The 19,621-nt window shown below is 49.7% G+C and overlaps 1 protein-coding gene across 2 annotated transcripts in view; it reads right to left on the minus strand.

The window, feature by feature from the left end:
- The window catches only part of RNFT2 (ring finger protein, transmembrane 2), a 299,051-nt gene that overhangs the window by 165,364 nt on the left and 114,066 nt on the right, over positions 1-19,621 (minus strand). For both annotated transcript variants that reach the window (XM_078667129.1, XM_078667130.1), the window contains exons 5-6: positions 2,530-2,606; positions 1,386-1,486 (exon numbers count right to left, since the gene is read on the minus strand). In XM_078667129.1, the coding sequence (XP_078523255.1) occupies positions 1,386-1,486; positions 2,530-2,606 (178 nt within the window). The remainder of the gene's footprint in view (positions 1-1,385; positions 1,487-2,529; positions 2,607-19,621) is intronic.

The following is a 19,621-nucleotide window of genomic DNA, read 5'->3' on the forward strand; positions in this document are numbered from 1 at the left end:
AAAAATGTTGATCTGTTCAGCTCTTCAAACGTGCTGCATAATTTGCTCCGTTCCCTTCCATTTCTTTCATTTAAGAAGTTATTAGAAATGGCTGGATTAGCACTATTTTTTCAAGTGGGTTTAATTTCTAATCCTTTAATTATATTTAAAAGAAAAATACATTAGCTAATGTTTCGCTCAGATAGTTACGATTTTCAGTTTATAAAAGTGCTCCAGGATATATACAAAGATATTTAATATTTAGGCCTATTAAGGATGGTGTTGTGATGTAGAATGGTAGTGTGCGTCTACTACAATCGTCTCAACCTGGCCCCCATGGGGTAACACACCTTGAAAGCTAGTGCCCTGGGTGCAATAGATCAGTTCTCCACCATGGTACCGCAGTGAGCTCAACCACGGGCCATCGCTGCCTATAGGATAGTTCTGGGAATCCAGTAATGGAGAAACTGTTTTTTTATTCCCTGGAGAAGGGGGTTTGAAGCACCACGTAAGAATGAGTAGTAGGATTCATTATTTCAAAACTTTCAATACATTCTCCTCGAAAATGACTAAAACTTTAATATAAAGGTTTCCTTTGTGTTGTGAAAAAACAGTATATAGGCAACAGTGTCCTTCATTGTTGCTTCTCCATATTGAAGGTATTTCCCCAACTAAAAAAGGTAACAAAAAGCATTGTACGCCTTCATATTCCTTTTCGTCTTTCAGAAATTCTCAGACAAGATGGCAAAACGAATTCCACCCACTCTCACTCACCAACTTCATTGAGATATTATCTGACATTGAGAAGGATAGCAGTAGTCACACCGCCAGGAATAGCAGTAGTCACACCGCCAAGGATAGCAGTAGTCACACCACCAGATATGGCAATAACCTTCTGCGCCCGAAAGACCTTTCCTGACAGAGAAGACCACTCATATACATTATTCTTCCATGTTTAAGGTATTCTATGGTGGCGGTGTTTCTGTAAAATTGCTCTCCCAAAGTCGACAACGTGTCTTGTTTCAGTAACTAATTTATTTACAAATTCAGTTGGCAAAACAATACTGCATCCACTACCAGTTTTTTCTCCCTCGTCTTGCAGAAATTCCACATCATTGATAAACAGGCAATTGATAAATCCCAACTCTGCTGCCCCTCTCTCGCCATGTCCCAGAGATGGCTTCTGTATAGTTTTTGCAATATCTTGACTTTATTCAAATAGTATACACATTTCTCCAGTTCCCCATTTTCTCACAGGTATTTCTTGACACAGTCAAACATGTTTCTGTAGGCCACTATACAGGAGTCATTTATAGCCAAGGCATAATGCGGACTCTTATACAGAGTGAGGCACAGAACATTGCACATGGATACCCTGGCCACCTCTTCCTCAGAAAGCCACTCACCTGTTATATAAACGCTGGGAACTGAATGTGTAGAGCAGGTACAATGTGTTGCCAGAAAGGAAAATGGAGATCCAAAACACAACTAAGATGGATCGCTTCTCCTGGAAACAAACAAGTGAAAAACATACTTTAACTCTCGTAGTTACTAAAGAAGCAAGTGCAACATAGTGCAGCTACAGCGTGGCGAAAATGGGTGTACTTGGTAAGAGGCTCAATTTGTGTCCTTTGACTCTTTTGTTGTTTTTTTTTTCTTTCTCGTTTTACTCTATTTTAATTTCTGTTCTTTCATTTAATTTCCTCTAATTCCGTGGTTCTATTTTGTTTCTTCTTATATTTATTGATTCTCTTTATTTGTACTACTTTTTTCTTTTGTTTCCATCTTAATTTTGCAAATCTTTACTAGTTCATTACTTAAGGCGCTTGAGTAGAACATCATGATGTTATGTATAATTGATATATTATTTGCGAACAGTTATGTTCCAGATTTAAATTCTGAGTGTATTTTACATGTACTTAAAAGTATTTGTGCAGTTGTCACCAGGTTGCAAGGCTAACAGTTTGATTAACCTGATTTGACAAACACCTCCTTTATCAATTCATTGTTGGTGTAGATAAATACCAAAAAATCTTCAAAGTCCATCATCTACATTAAGACTACCTACTGTTTATAAGCCACGTTTTGCCACTCCTTCAGTTTAGGAAGATATTGCCTGTGGCTCATGAAACTACTTGTAGATTTTCGTTCAGAATTTAGTAAGATTGTCTACTTTAATGGAAATACTATACACACACCATTCGCATGCGCCTCATATCTTGGCTAAATTACACTCATGAAAGGATGACGTGTGCGCAAAAGGTGAGAGTATTACATAAAATGGTTCTTTTCCACCTCGGAAGTGAATCACCTAAGCCCATACTTTTGAAACAAGTTGCTTCACTGAATCCATGTCTCGCACTGTGATTGATCGAGCCTGTCTTAGTCAGCGGGTTAATACACTGTAGGCTCTCATCACCACACATATTGCAATGAAAGGGTCGCTCCTATCGAGGGCCAGGGTCTCCAAATCAAACTCTAGCATTTCTCACATAAGCTTCAGCAGTGGGAACATTATGGACTGTGGTGGGCTCTCTCCGTTGCACCTACCTTCAAGGACACCTGGTGCTTGACAGCAGAGTTTGCGTAGGCGAATGTGCTGACCATCCCAATGCAGACTGCAAGCCCTGTGAAAGAGGAGAAGGAATAGGGAATGTGACATCGTTCTAGTAAGTTCCAGCGTGCAGAGTAGCGATTTGTAGACAGCTGAGAACTTGTAAAACAGAAAGAAATACTCTTTAAAGCTTGTCTGTCTGCACTTGGGGCTAGCCTATCTCCTAGATGCACAGTGTTGTTGCAATACATTAATTTTTTAAGAACATCAAATAATTAAATGATTATTATAGAAAAGGCGTAGTTCACCCCGACTTTAGATGAGGCTGTCACCTGAGAGAAGCTACCATGTTATCTGGCAAAGGCAAGAAGTGCTATACGAAGGTGCTCACCCGCAGGTAAATCCGACACCAGGAGCTTTGGTCCATGACCTCTGGTAGATGGACAGGGCCAGAGTACCAGATTGTACTCTATGCAATTTGGTCCATGCTCTTCTGCACAAGATTCAAACGCCCTTTCACTATAAAGAAGCTGGCAGAGCAAGGGGACACAATCAATCAATCAATCATAGCATTTGTATAGCGCACTACTCACCCGGAGGGTCTCAAGGCGCTTGGGGAGGGGGGGGTCCGCTACTGCTCGAACAGCCAGGTCTTGAGCTGCTTCCTGAAGGCGAGGTGGTCTTGGGTCAGGCGGAGGTGGGTCAGGAGTTGCCACCAGGAGTCGTCCCAGGCAGAGGGCGAGGAGCCCAGGATGAGAACTTCCGTCTTGTCTGAGTTCAGTTTCAGGCGGCTAGTCATCATCCATTCGGCTACCTGTTTCATCCCTTCGTGTAGGTCGGCGGTGGCGGGGTCGTTGGTCAGGGAGAGGATCAGCTGTGTGTCGTCAGCGTAGGAGATGATGTTGAGGTTGTGTTGGCGTGCGATGGCCGCAAGGGGGCTCATGTAGACATTGAAGAGGGTGGGGCTGAGCGAGGAGTCTTGAGGAACGCCGCAGATGACTTCGGTGGCCTCTGACCTGAACGGGGGTAGGCGGACTCTCTGTGTTCTTCCAGCGAGGAAGGAGATGATCCATTCCAGTGCCTTCTCCTGGATTCCGACGTTCCTGAGGCGTTGCACTAGGGTGCGGTGGCAGACAGTGTCGAATGCCGCGGAGAGGTCTAGGAGGATGAGGGCCGCTGTTTCTCCCTTGTCAAGCAGGGCACGGATGTCATCGGTGGCAGCGATGAGGGCGGTCTCGGTGCTGTGGTTGGCCCTGAAGCCCGACTGTGAGGGGTCGAGGGATCCATTTGTCTTGAGGAAGGCAGCCAGCTGCTTGTTGACTGTCTTCTCAATGACTTTGGCTGGAAACGGGAGGAGCGAGATGGGGCGGTAGTTCTTGAGTTTGGTGGGGTCTGCTGTTGGTTTCTTTAGTAGAGCGCTGAGTTCGGCGTGCTTCCAGCTCTCAGGGAAGTTTGCGGTGTCGAAGGAGGCGTTGATGATGTCCCGTAGCTGGGGTGCGATGGCGGCGTCGGCTTTGTTGAAGACGTGGTGAGGGCAGGGGTCGGTTGGAGATCCGGAGTGGATGGAGTTCATTGTGCGGATGGTGTCTTCGGTGTTGATAGGGGTCCAGGCGCTGAGGGTGGTGGTGGGGGGCGTTGGTGCGGTCGTGGGGAGCGTTGGTTGTGTGCTGAAGCTGTTGTGTATGTCAGCGATCTTGTTGTGGAAGTAGGAGGCGAGGGAGTTGCAGAGGTCTTGTGATGGGGTGATGTCGTTGATTCCGGCGTTGGGGTTGCAACCTGTTGCTGGTGGTGGTGGATCGTGGTCCTTCTGAGGCTGAAGTGGACGCAGCTGTGGTCCGTCCAGTGGAGTCCGGTGGCGTGGCTGAAGGCGTTGTCTTTGCTGGATGAGAAGACGGCATTGAGTGCGTGTCCGGCGAGGTGGGTGGGGGTGGTCACCAGCTGCTTGAGTCCGAGGTTGGCGAGGTTGTCAAGCAGGGTGGTGGTATTGCGGTCATTGTTGTTCTCCAGGTGGAAGTTGAGGTCCCCGAGGAGGATGTAGTCAGCGGAGGGGAGGGCGTGCGGGCTGATGAAGTCGGCGATGTCTTCGCTGAATTGTGTGCGGGGTCCCGGGGGACGGTAGATCAGGGTGCCTCTGAGGGTGGTCTTGGGGTCGGTGTGGATCTGGAAGTGCAGGTGTTCGGCGGTTGTCAGGGTGTCGTCGGTGTTGGTCGTGATGCGGATGGTGTTCCTGTGGATGATGGCGATGCCTCCTCCCGTCTGGTTGACGCGGTCCCTCCGGGTGATCTTGTATCCGTCCGGGATGGCGATGTCGGGCGCTGAGGAGGCGTTCATCCAGGTTTCCGTGAGGAAGGCGACGTCTGGAGATGTGGTGTCGAGGAGGTTCCAGAGTTGAACGGCGTGTCTGTGGACGGAGCGGGTGTTGAGCAGGATGCACTTCAGGTGGTTGCTGCTGGTGTTCGGCTTGGTGGGTGCTGGTGTAGTGCAGGTCCGGATGCATGTGAACTTGCAGGCGTGGCAGCTGAAGGGTCCGTGGGTGCGTCTCGGAGTGGCTCGGTAGCATCCCGGGGCTCGGCCGGTGTTAAGTGCGTTGAGGGTGGCGGCGTCGTACGTCCGGCGGGAGGGGTGGCCTCTGCGGGGGCCAGGGGTCCTGGCACTGGGCGCGGTCCAGGCACGGATGGGCGTAGACGGGCTTACCTTTGGCGCACCTTCGGCGCTCAATCGGTGCTCCCGCTGCGCGCGTCCGCTGCGCGGTCGCTCTGGGGACGTCATAGGAAGGGAGCCGGTCGGGAGGGTCTGCGGGGAGGCGGGAGCGAGAGTCAATCGGCTGGCGGGGGGGCGGGGCCGTGGGCTAGGGCGGCGGGAAAAGCTGGAGCGGGCTTGGCGGCCCTCGGGTGGCTGGGGCTGCGGGAGGCTGGTGTGGGCTCGGCGGCCCTCGGGTGGCTGGGGCTGCGGGAGCAGGCACGGGCACAGGAGCTTGGGGGTGACCAGGCCGGAAGGCGCAGTGGTCACTCCCTGGTTCTGGTCAGGCTCCCCTTAAGAAGGGAGCCGGTCGGGAGGGTCTGCGGGGAGGCGGGAGCGAGAGCCAATCGGCTGGTGGGGGGGCGGGGCCGCGGGCTAGGGCGGCGGGAAAAGCTGGAGCAGGCTTGGCGGCCCTCAGGTGGCTGGGGCAGGCTGGTGTGGGCTCGGCGGCCCTCGGGTGGCTGGGGCTGCGGGAGCATGCACGGGCACAGGAGCTTGGGGGTGACCAGGCCGGAAGGCGCACACTGCCCACTATTAGGTGAGCTCATCACTTGGGAGAGATGTGGAACAACGGCCTGCCAGGGCGGCTGAATCTGGAGTACGGGCCTCACGGTTCCATTCCTGGAGCCGGAGGCAAATCAGCCCAGCACCCTTTGACTCTGGGCAATATCTTGCTTAATCTCCCTGACGACCCCCAGAGCCTTGAAACCCTTAGGGGTTATTATTTCACGCTTTACAAATACCGGGTTATTATTAAAATGGTCACTCGGCTAATACTGGGCAGTGCATGCAGGGAGCACCTCTGGGTCTCCATTAGACTCTTCCCCTTAGGTGAAAGGCTAGTTGGCGAGGCCAGCGGGTCAAAGGGGAACATGGCCTGGCAGATCATACATGGACTGCGGTCTACATTGGAAGACAGCATTTTTGTTTTAATTAACAAAGCGCATTAGCACTTTACAGCAAACACATCAGGAAGCCAGCAGAAAGGATGGTTGTGAATTAGTACCTCGTGCAATTCAATAAATGCATGAGTGTTGGTGCAAGGAAAACAGCGTGCGCACCGGTATGAAAACAACAGAGGCTACCAGCTTAGCACCAGCCACATCACATAAGAGCATTTTTGCACCAGAGCCACTTGTTATTGGCCAATTACCTGCCTTTCCACCGACCTTTCCATGGCATGTCCCACCAAGAGAAGGGCGGCGGAAAGGCAGGTTATAACGAGGACTGTGGTGCAGGATCGGGGACCACCTCCATTGCCTGCCTTTGCCTCTTCTGTCACCGCAGCAGGGGCATGATTGTTGGTGGAGGTGGCTATCTGGAGGTGGTCTCCCCGCCCGCATCTTAATCCAGTTTGAAGGCGGTCGGACCACCAAAAAGAGACCGCGGTTTCCGGACCACCAGGGTCGTAATCAGGCCCCTAGACTCAAAAACAATTAAAAAATGGATGAACCACTCTCGTCAGGGCCCCAAAATTCTGATAATTCATCCTGCGTTATGGTGTGAATATGGTGAAAAACCCAGAAATCTCCCTAAAATGGCTAAACCAAACCTCACTAAAACAGGAGTGGGTACCAAATATTGTCAAGCAATTTGTGCACCTTGATGAAGTTGATTCAGCCTTTTGTCTTAGAACGGTATAGGTAACTTGGAAGAAATGAGATACAGGGAATATAAAGTGGCCTAAAAGGTGCCTTTACAATGAACCCTCAACTGAAGTGTAACTAGAAATGAGCAAATATTGCCTCGGTTTGGTATGCCACTAGAAAAAGAAAGTTTTAACAGCTGTTATGCCAGTCTACTAAAATGAATTAATAAAAAAGTAACACATAACAAATCAGTTGAAGTGATCAAATCAGTTGTAATTCCCCAGAAATTGTTAGTGTCATGAATTCCTCCCCTCGTCACGCCTTCGCCGTTCTCAGCGCGCCGCTATCAGAGCGGACTACAGTTCCCTGATTATGCAACACCGAGAATTCAGGTTGCCTAACATGAAAGGACCGCCTATATAGGCGGAAATGGAAAGGACGCCGTGTCGGATATTCAGACACCAACGCCGACGTACCCTGAAGCAGAGCTCTCCGTGAACTAGGACTGTTTGGGCTATTGAGGATCTTCAAGAGAACGGAGGTAGGAAAGAGGTCCCGCTCTTAGCCCCGTGTCTCTGTTTCAATCCTGATAGTGGGCTTCCGCGTGTAAGGCGTCTTCTGACTCGGACGAGTCAGCGAGGCTCGGCTCAGGGTCCAGAGTTGAGGCTGGTAGGAGCGGCCGCTCCCAGCCCGGTCAGAGGGTCTTAGCAAAGGCCAGAACAACGGAGGTTGGTGTGAGCCGAAGCTCCCAGCCCCCGTCCTTGTGTTCGTCCGGGATACCGCGTTGAGACGCACTCCGGGAGGAGTTTGCAGCGTCTCCGCGGTCCTAGCAGAAAAGGGGTAGGTCAGATCGAGCGGCTGCTCTCGACCACCTCTCTCTTTCGTGTTATCTTGTCGGGTACTGTAGACGCACACTGGGAGGTGCTGCCGCGTCACAGTCCCCTGGGGCATTGCAGTGAGAACCGCCTTCAGGGATACAGGTAGAGCGGCTGCTCCCTGTACTCTCAAGGGAACGAGTGGTAGAGAACCCGGCTGGGCGACTCCCACGTTCCTCCAGACTGCTGCCCAAACAACTGCGAGTAGCGACCCCTCACAGCTATCGAACGGCATTGTCGGCCGCTTTTAGCACAGTGCCCTCCGTTGGCGTACATTGGGACCGATGTACATGCAGAGGACGGTGCGACACACCAGCGCTGTGAATGGGGTAAAGTATTAAGACTGGTGATTCCAGAAAACCTTCTGTATTGTTTACTTCCCTTTACACCTTACCTTAAACAATAAATCCTTTGCACATATATGTTGGTACTGTGTTCTGTGGGTGTCTGTCCCCGATCCCGGGAACGCCAGGTCATTACAGAATATCCGACCTTCTTCCCATAACTATCCCCCGGTCGGGTGACAGACATGGCCACATTGGAGGAGGTATTAGCAGCTTTGGCTACAATACAGATCGAACTATCGACGTCTAGGCAGGAATCTGCAGACATAATGGCATGGCTGGACGCTATGCAGAGAGACCCTTTGATGCCTGGTCCTGCCTCAGCAACCATTGCCCCTGCGGTAGTGGTTGAGATGCCTATCTCAGTGCCGTTGGCTACACCAGAGAGGTACAGCGGAGACCCCAACACGGTACAAGTGTTCCTCACGCAAGTAGCGCTGCATCTGTCCTGTAAACCAAAGGCCTTTCCTACAAGCCAAGCCAGGGTGGCTTTTCTCTTGTCTTATTTGGCTGGAGATGCGGCGCAATGGGCGGTTCCATTGGTGAGCAGGGACGACCCCCTATTGTGTGACTGGGCGGACTCATACACCGCAGACCGCGAAATGCTAGAACTGAGACAGGGCAACAACGACTTGTTGCAATACCTCAATGCGTTTCGCCGGCTGGTGGCTGAAACTAAGTGGCCTGTCGCCAAACAAACAGCGTTGTTTCACCAGGGACTGTGCGACGAACTCAAGGACGTAGTGGCTCAAATAGATCCCCAACCCAAGACCTGTGAAGGCCTCATTAGTCTGGTTCTGCGTTTGGATCACCGGCTAGGCGAGAGGAGAGGCGACCATAAGAAGAAAGGAAAGGCTCTTCCTTCTCACCTCTCGGTGGGCAGCCCTGAAACCAGCTCCGCCGCCAAGGCCGAGCCCATGGACATCGGAACCATAAGAGCTAGCCTTACTACAGCAGAGAAGGAATCACGTCGGAAACAGGGTCTTTGCTTGTATTGCGGCAAGAAAGGACACTACGTCCGTGAGTGTCCTGCCAAACCTAAGAGCAGTCGGTACCGGACAACCATGCCGGTGACGGCTGTAGTAGACGTACCGGCGGAAAACTGATGGACTCCAGGAATACGGAAGGGGCCTCTTGGAGTCACACCTACATCCCTTCCATGTCTAGGTCCAACCAACGAGGAAGACAGCATTTGTTCATCACGGTGCACGTAGGGGTCCAGGATCAATGGCTTCCTGTGGTGGCCATGGTGGATTCGGGGGCCACAGGACTCTTCATGGATTACAAAGAGGCACAAAGACTGGGGATCACTCTCCTTCCCAAACGAAGACCCGAAGACGTCTATGCTGTAGACGGGAGACGTCTGGTAACCGGACCCATCGGGCATCATACGGGAGAGATGCCGGTGAGGTTCGGTAGAAGGCATGCTGAAACGATCGATTTCAGCATCATCAGAGCACCACAGTACGGAGTCATATTGGGACTGCCATGGCTCCAAAAGCACAACTCTTCGGTGGATTGGACCACGCATCACATCGAAATGTCTTCACCGTATTGCAAACAACGTTGCGGTATGCATCTGGAACTGCAAGACACCCCACAGACCGAAGGACATACAGTGGCCACCGCAGCCGAGAAATCCGTTACGCTTCCTAGCATATATCGCGGATACGAAGACGTCTTTGACGAAGTGAAGGCGGAGGTGCTCCCACCCCACAGGATATACGATTGTCAGATCGACTTGGTACCAGGAGCAAGCGTTCCCAGCGGTAGACTGTATGCCCTCACCGAGCCTGAAAACCTTCATCTGCGTTCATATCTGGACAAACTCCTGGAGTTAGGTTTCATCAGACCATCCAAGTCCCCGGCCGCATCGCCCCCCTTTTTTATTCCGAAGGCCAACGGTGAATTGAGGGCGTGCGTGGACTTCAGGGCCTTGAACGCTATAACCATTAAAAACAGATATCCCCTTCCTCTCATTAGCGTTCTCCTGGAACAGGTACAAAAGGCTCGGGTGTACACCAAGCTGGATCTCAAGGGGGCATACCATCTAGTGCGCATGAGGGACGGCGACAAGTGGAAAACAGCCTTCAAGACCCGGTTCGGCCTTTTTGAGTACCTCGTCATGCCGTTCGGGCTCTGCAACACCCCTGCGGCCTTCCAGTTCTTCCTGAATGAGGTGTTCCGGGATGTGTTGGACGTATACGTCATCGTATACATCGATGATATCCTCATATACTCTGACACGGAAGAGGATCACGTGCGACACGTCTCGTCTGTTCTACAGAAGCTAAGGGAGAACATGTTCTACTGTAAGCTCAGTAAATGTGACTTTCATGTCACTTCCGTTGAATTCCTTGGGGTGATGCTGAGTCCAGGAGGACAGGAAATGGCGGAGCGAAAGATCAGAGCAGTGGAGGAATGGCCGGTACCACGGGGGGTCAAGGACGTCCAGAGTTTCATAGGCTTCGCCAACTTTTATAGGCGGTTCATCGAGGGGTTTTACGGATTGGTAGCCCCAATCACTCATCTACTAAGGAAATCCCAGGTGTTCGAGTGGAACCAGGACGCGCAGAACGCCTTTGAGGCCCTGAAGAAGGCCTTCGGTACAGCCCCAGTGTTGGCTCACCCAGACCCGGAACTTTCATACGTGGTGGAGGCGGACGCATCAGACGTGGCACTGGGTGCCATACTGTCACAACGTAGTCCAGGAACGGGGTTGCTCCATCCCGTGGCGTACATGTCCCGGAAACTAAACGACGCAGAGCGCAACTACCATATTGCGGAGAAAGAACTCCTGGCGATCAAGGATGCGTTCACGGAGTGGAGGCATCTGCTGATGGGGGATAGACACGTCGTCACTGTGTATACGGACCACAGGAACCTGCAGTTCATGACAGCAACCCGACATCTTTCTCCCCGTCAGCTACGTTGGATGATCTTTTTCTCTGGATTCCACTTCCACATTACCTACAGGCCTGGAACCGAGAACAGGAAAGCGGACGCGCTGTCACGGCAATCAGACACCAAGGACCCCAAACCTGTCACAGAACACTCGATCATTCCCCCACAAGTGGTCTTAGGGGTTATTCAACCTGATACGTTCCTCAGAGGCATCCAGAGGGGGATTCGCACCTTCGCGTGGAGGAGGTGGCTCCTCAGTCACAGGGAATGGAGGGTGACAGATGGCATACCCGTGAGAGGCCGCTGTCTGCTGTTACCCACGCCTCGGCTCCAAAGACAGGCCTTCGAGTGGTGCCATGTATCCCCGTGTGCGGGTCATCTGGGATTCGAGAAAACGGTGGCGAATATGGGAAGGCAATTCTGGTGGCCAGCCATGAGAGCGGATGTGCGGAAGTGGGGTGCGGCATGTTCCATTTGTGCTACCATGAAAGCCGACCACAGACGAACGCAGGGGCTTCTCCAACCCCTACCCACGCCCACCAGACCGTGGGAAAACATCTCTCTCGATTTCATAGTGGGGCTACCACCGGATCGAGGGAATACGGCGATATTGGTGGTGGTGGACTACCTCACGAAAATGGGGCACTTCATTGCATGCAAACAAGTCCCTTCGGCGGGTGAACTGGCATCGTTGTTGCTGAAGAACATTGTGAGACTACACGGCCTGCCCAGTGTGATCGTGTCAGACTGGGGATCACAGTTCACCGCCCAGTTCTGGAAGACCTGGTGTTCAGCGTTGCACGTTAGGTCAGCCCTATCTACGAGCTATCACCCCCAGACGGATGGCCAAACGGAACGCCTGAATCAGTCCCTCAAGCAATATCTGCGCTGTTTTGTCGACCAGGGGAAGGAGGAATGGGTGGACATGCTATGGATTGCGGAGATCGCATACAACGACGCCACGCATTGTTCCACCAAGACCTCCCCCTTCTACGGCAACTACGGGCATCACCCCCGGTTCTTGCCATTTGTTAATCCGATTAGGGAGGGCAACCCACCAGCAACGGCCGATAGGGTGGCTCACATCAAGATTACGTTGATACGTTCTCGTGCTTTCCTGGATAAGGCAAAGAGGAGGTAAAAAACTTTGGCGGACAGAAGGAGACGACCTGGGCCGGTATACAGGGTGGGAGACTATGTCTGGATCTCTACAAGGAACATCCGATTCCGGAAGCGTAGCATGTTCCATCCCAAATTCATGGGCCCATATCGTATCAGCAAGTGCCTCGGCCCTGTGAACGTAAGGGTGTGCTTACCCCAGTCCTTGCGGATCCATCCGGTGTTCCACGTTTCCTTGTTGAAACCCTCGTCCTCGCCCAAACGGGTGTCGCCGGTGCCTGTGATGGTGGCTTCGGAGGTTGAGTACGAGGTAGCGGGCATCCTGAATTCCAAATGGCGTCGGGGCAAATTGTGGTACCTAGTGGAATGGAAAGGGTATGGCCCAGAAGAGCAGTTGTGGGAGCCGGCGGCGGGGGTTCACGCACCCCGCTTGGTGTCTGCTTTTCATCGCCGATACCCTTCTTGTGCTGACCCTGTTGGACAGTGAGATGGAAGGGGGATGTACTGTCATGAATTCCTCCCCTCGTCACGACTTCGCCGTTCTCAGCGCGCCGCTATCAGAGCGGACTACAGTTCCAAGAATGCCTAGCGTGGCTGGATTATGCAACAACGAGAATTCAGGTTGCATAACATGAAAGGACCGCCTATATAGGCGGAAATGGAAAGGACGCTGTGTCGGATATTCAGACACCAACGCCGACGTACCCTGAAGCAGAGCTCTCCGTGAACTAGGACTGTTTGGGCTATTGAGGATCTTCAAGAGAACGGAGGTAGGAAAGAGCTCCCGCTCTTAGCCCCGTGTCTCTGTTTCAATCCTGATAGTGGGCTTCCGCGCGTAAGGCGTCTTCTGACTCGGACGAGTCAGCGAGGCTCGGCTCAGGGTCCAGAGTTGAGGCTGGTAGGAGCGGCCGCTCCCAGCCCGGTCCGAGGGTCTTAGCAAAGGCCAGAACAACGGAGGTTGGTGTGAGCCGAAGCTCCCAGCCCCCGTCCTTGTGTTCGTCCGGGATACCGCATTGAGACGCACTCCGGGAGGAGTTTGCAGCGTCTCCGCGGTCCTAGCAGGAAAGGGGTAGGTCAGATCGAGCGGCTGCTCTAGACCACCTCTCTCTTTCGTGTTATCTTGTCGGGTACTGTAGACGCACACCGTGAGGTGCTGCCGTGTCACAGTCCCCTGGGGCATTGCAGTGAGAACCGCCTTCAGGGATACAGGTAGAGCGGCTGCTCCCTGTACTCTCAAGGGAACGAGTGGTAGAGAACCCGGCTGGGCGACTCCCACGTTCCTCCAGACTGCTGCCCAAACAACTGCGAGTAACGACCCCTCACAGCTATCGAACGGCATTGTCGGCCGCTTTTAGCACAGTGCCCTCCGTTGGCGTTCATCGGGACCGATGTACATGCGGAGGACGGTGTGACACACCAGCGCTGTGAATGGGGTAAAGTATTAAGACTGGTGATTCCAGAAAACCTTCTGTATTGTTTACTTCCCTTTACACCTTACCTTAAACAATAAATCCTTTGCACATATATTTTGGTACTGTGTTCTGTGGGTGTCTGTCCCCGATCCCGGGAACGCCAGGTCGTTACAGTTAGACAGTATGTTTGAATGCTGCATATCACTCCTCATGACTTCAGATTCAATATCACGAAAGACTTCTCCAGAGAGATCTTACCGACAACCAGACTTAGCAAATGCCCTCATATATTACATAGGTTGGAAAGACATACTCCTGTGTACAGTGGTCCATGGAGAATGATTGGAAACTAAAGCCTAGAGCCTCACTATTAGTAAGACTTCCTTTTAGCGATCATATTGACATGAAATGCTTTGTCTGTACTGATCAGACACCCGGCAGACTGCACAATGACTCAAGGCTGAAGTGCCTGGCAAGTAGACAAGCTCAGTTGTTCACTGAAGAAGAGATTGCTGAATATATTCATAGACATTGAATGTAGTTATAGGGCTGCAATTCCACTATAGGGCCTGATTCACGAGTGGGGAGATCCCACAGTCGTGGGGGAGTCCCTGCACTCGGGACGGAATCTCCGCAATGAGAATTCTCTAAACCTAAAGTTCCTATTGCGAAATATACAGAGAACAAAGACCACTGCAGTATGCTCACGAGTAATGGATATACTTCCAGGCATTAACTTCACTGGTAAGGTTGCACTGCAGAAGACGACATAACCAGGATTTTGTCTGATAGTGCTTACTACAGACCACGTCAGTTAAGACACCGCCTTGGTCAAGCTGCCAAGATTGTGTACCTCGCTTGGGACGAATGGGTACGATGACTTTCAGTGCAGGTTTTTAATGGACCTCAGTTTAGCCCCACCCTAAACACAGCCATGCAGCCGACTATCACACTCTAATGATCCCATTACGCTTATCCAAGGGCAAAGTCCTAGGACAGGCGTCAGAGGGATGGGTATGAATAGGGAAGCAGTGGTGGAACAGAAAGTATGAGACAACCCTGAAAGTTCTGTTTTGAAGATTGGTAGACAGGCCTTTTCTCTATTCTGAATAGAATGATGTTCTGTGGGGAGGTGTGGGTAACTAGAAGGAAGATTAGATATAAAAAGTTACCCACTAAGTTCGGGTGAGTCATGGAGCCAAACAGGCATATGCAAAATGTACCCTTTCAAATTGTTTATTTAGACAAAATATGTCCCCATACATCGATGCAACCAGGTTTTATAATCATTTAATTCCAAATACACAAATGATTGGCTACAGCACAACCTGCTTTAACATCCATTAAGCACACAAATAAACATGGATTGAATTTAATACAAACAACAAGTTGAAGCCTGGACCAACAGAGTGGATGCCCACTACTCCCTCCCACCCACCCTCCCCTCGCATCAGGAAGACCATGGCTTTTCGAAACCCTTTGATGCTAACAAAATGATACTAACAAGACGCTATCGGATTACTGTTAGCCTGGAATGTGTAGGCCTGCATTAAGTGACACGAAAAGTGTGCCATGGAAGTACTTGTGGAAAGAGGAATCCCCCGCATAACTGCTGCAGAAAGCCTCCCTGACTGGCCCTATCAAAGTATACTACCTCGCGAGGGATTAAAAACCCTACCGGGAAAATGGTGGAGGCGGGGGCTGCTTAGGGTAAACAAATCTCGTGATAGAAAATTATGCAATGCCTGAAGCAATCGGTTCAGAAGTGCCCCGGAGTGTTCGGTAAGTTATTTCCTGTCGGTGCAGTAATGACCCCGAAGGTATGTAAATGTAAATGTACAGGAATTTATATAGCGCAAATCACCGAGCGGTTTCTAAGCGCTTGCTTAGGGAACCCGTCCTGGTATTCCCCTGTGAGATAACCCCAGCAGGGTATCCGCAAGGTGAAAGCCAGGCATCCCACCGCGAGGGGCCGTTGTGGAGATTAAGCAAGCTATTGCCCAGAGTCGCAGAGTGTGAACCCGTGAATCGAGTAGGCACCGGAGCGAGAATTGTCGAGTCCATGGACATTTTAGGACTCAAGACCCCGCCGAGCCGGGAATTGAACCCTGGTCCCGGGCTGACCTCTGCTTCCAGGTCTGCCTCCTCTAACCAGTGAGCCACACTTCTCCACTATATATATATATCTATGTATTCTAAAGTTCAAGGAGTACGTTGAACAATTGTCACTTTTACCTCATGTAACTTATCGTCTGCTTTTGTAATTTGTTCATTTGTAATTTTCTGTTCCTATTGTGAAGCGCTCTGACGCCTTCGGGTAAAGTCCGCGCTATATAAAAACGCATAAATAAATAAATACAATCTTCAGGTCGGGCACTGCTAAAGAGGTAGCAGGAAAAAAAACAGGCGGAGTATTTTATTGGTACGGCCTCCTGAAATGTTTGTTTAAAGGTAATATTTCATGCAGTGGCGGCTGGTGACATTTGAAAGTAGTGGGGCGTAAAAGGCTTGGCATACAGCACCGTAGCGAGCGAGCGAGAACAACCTGAGGGGGGTTAGGGGGGAATGTCCCCCCGAGAAAATTTTGAGAAAAAGAGTGGAAAATGGTGCATTTTCAAGCAAATTTGAGAAAGCAGGAAGGTTAATAAAGCAATTGTGAAAGTGTAGTTATTACATTAATAAAGAGAGGTCATATAACATAGGTAGCTGCTGGAAGGTGATTTGTGGAAAGGAGAAGATCTCTGTGAATAAAGTTAGGAGGTGATTTGTGGAAAGGAGGAGATATTTGTGTTGTTAGAAGAGTGATGATCAAATAATCCAAAGGACTAGACGAAGACACCGAGGAATGAAAATAGACCCACCACAACTATGGATTGTACACCCAAGAGTGGTATGAGCAGGGTGACTACTACCAGGAGATCTAGAAGGAGTGACCAGGGGCAAAGGAAATGAATCTGTCAATGCCATGCTGGTCACACTTGGTAGTAAGTCACAGGTGCGGTGGAATGGTTGCCTAGGTCACAGGCTGCTGAGATATTATAGAGTCCACCTTGGTTATGGTGAGCTGTGACGAGGAAGCTGCACGCCTGTGTGTGAGTTATCTAGAGTGGGGTGGAGTTGGAGGGTTCAGTCGGTGGAGAAAGGCACCAGAAAATGTGACCCACATGAACACTGGGCGCCCAAGAAGCATGAGGGGTGGGGAGTTTGTTTCTGGGCGCACAGTTCTTAGGATCCTTGCTAGCTGTGTAAACCAACATGATGGGCACCCCTATAGAAGGTAATAAGGGGTATCTGAGTCTCCCATAGGTCTCACAGATATTCATTGACCGTGGGCTAAACCGGGGACCTATGAAGGATTGGGGGCCCTCCGAAAGGTTTGGCTCCCCCAATGCACCACCAGTGCTGCAGGGGCCAGCGTTACACTCCTAATCCTTGCTAGCACTTCCCACACATAATGCTTCTCTGATGCTTATGGATATTGGTAATTATCACAAATTTGAACTGCTACAACATTAAGATCACAAAAGATATTTCTCTTCTGTGTATATTACCTCTTGGTTTGCTTGTAAAATTATCATCTTTCCTCCAGTTCTACCCAGTCAATCGGCTGTTTGTCAAACAGAACAATATCTTCAAGTCACTAATGGCCTACAGGCTTCTTAGTTTGTTCTGCCTGTTTTTCCCTGGGCAGGGCAGTAGATTGTGTAAGCAAGTTCAATACCTCACTCTGTAATCTATTTCAGTTCTAGCCCATTCCAACACGCCATCCTCTTAAGGTGGGATTGCTAAAACATGGAGAGTGGGATGTAGTACTGAAATAAAATGGATAGAATTGTAAGTTTAGTTTGAAAAAACCCAAAAGCGAAGTTCTTTTATTCCAAAGATATTTCATGAGCTCTGCAACACCCCCAAGTGCGCACCCTAAGGGAGAACTCCCTAACACTATAAGCGATAAGGTTTTATGCCACCCTACATATTCTTTTTTTCTCACAGCAGAGCTTATTTTTATTAGAACAATATTATGAGTTTGTTGAGCGATGGCTAGGCGTCTATTCATTTCCTGGCAAAATAATAACCTTTATTTATAAATAAGCTACCTAGAAGTGAATTGTACAGTGTAATTTAGGTGCACATGTATCTAAAATAATATATTTCTACAAATACTGCATTTTGATTTTCTCACAAACGGCGGAGTACACTTGTCGTAGAAGTTCTGGAAAAAGTTTTAGACTCTGAAGGGTTAATATTTCTCCTGACAGAGGATTCTGAGCAGAAAAAAACGTACAGGATAAGTGCTCCCTAAGGGACCAAACCACAGATTACAGATTTCTGCACTGCCACTTCAGTAAAACCGAGTCCTGGATAAGATTGTGTGTAACCACCTGCTTAATCCTTAAGTGCAGGCGCACTGTTTACCCAAGCTCCACTAACTAGGGGAAATATCGGCTGTGCTGCAACTGATGAAGTGAAATCTCCTAATACCTTCATGCATTAATAAGAAAGAGACCTCTTTTTCCGTTAACTCAGATACTGAGAATAGCAATTACCACTTTCACTAGAAATGTTTTTTTGTTCCTAAAAAACAATCCACAAATTAAAACACACACCAGCTTATATATGCAAAATGAACTCACACTGCAACCATAAAAACGATACCAAGTTGACATATTTGCAATATGATTTTAACAATGACTTTTTAATGCTTGTTGGATTCACTGTCCGTTTAGGGCTGTTTTCAGTTCCAGTTGCACTGTGCGCCTATCAAAGACCTTACCTTGATAATATTATAGAATCCATGCCGTTTTGTCAGTCAGCCAGTCCAACACACCTTAAACGGCAAAATATGCTCTAAATAAGGAGTGATTAGTGCACCTTTGCAGAACACAAACTGACGAAATATAAGTTTTGATTGCAGTACCAAAGTCAGTTCTGCTCATTTTCGACCTTGGAAGGACTGTGCCTGAACAGTCCTGTCGGATTAGATTAAACCTGTGATTTTAGCACCGATTGAGTTGGAGGATATTATGCCCCAATGGATGCACCGCTACGGCAGTAGGATCTGTGTTTGACATGATTATAGATTAGAATTCTGACAGGTCTACTAAGCCCTTCATCATGCTTAGGCCGGTAAAATCATTAACATTGATTAGGGTAGCAATAACAGCTGTTATTGCAGTGCCAAATACTGCTCAGGGTGACCGGCGCACTACATATACATCAATGTATCATCTATGATGCTTCACGGTGATCTAGTGATCGAGGGTGGATTCTTACCATGTGACCACAAGTAAAGAAAAGAAACCTGCTTAGCATGATGACATGGACGGAAGTGGGCCAATACGCTTCCTTCGCCTTTGCTGCGTGTTCTTACTGTACACGCACCCGCTATAATATAGTTAATGCTGTGTGTTTAGGTTAAATGAGTAAATGAAAGTGCTTTACGTTTGTGAACCCTACAAGGCAAGGGGACACTCCATTGGAAACTACAACAGGTGACACCAGCGTGTGATGAATCTGAAGTGCGCGCAAAACAAGATGCCCCTTCACCATTTTCATTAAAAATCACCAAAAAGGTGTAAATCTCGGAGGGGAAGGTCACTGCGTAGTTTGGGAGCTGACAAAAGAAACGAAAACTGGAAGGTACTCAGGGAAGACGAGGCAGGAGAGGAGACACAGCAGAGCAGCACAGAAGGACTGGGGAGAGGAACAGAGACATGGGGAGCCAAAGAGGGAAGGGAAGGCACAAATAAAAAGCATAAAAAAACTGAATCCACAATGTAAAGAAAATGGTAAACCATTTATTAAGAGGAGAAGTGCAAGAACAAAGAGGTAAAGAAAACGAGGACGAATATAATAAGCACGTTGAATAAATTGCATTACTTAGAGGCTTGTGGCATTACAAGGCGCCCCACAGCATCCCCTGTCCCAGAAATGTCAAAAATACCCCAGAGCCAGCAGCGCCCTCTCAACCAAAGCTGCCGTGGTAACCGAACCCGCGTGCTGCCTTTCCTCACATAAGTTTTGAAATAAAGGCGGGGGCAGAAAGCCTGACAGGCTGCAGCGAGGCTGGGACTTCACATGTCGTGACTAATAACTTCTTGACAAC

This window comes from Lissotriton helveticus, chromosome 11, assembly GCF_964261635.1.
Source record: "Lissotriton helveticus chromosome 11, aLisHel1.1, whole genome shotgun sequence".
NCBI classification, from domain to species: Eukaryota; Metazoa; Chordata; class Amphibia; order Caudata; family Salamandridae; genus Lissotriton; species Lissotriton helveticus.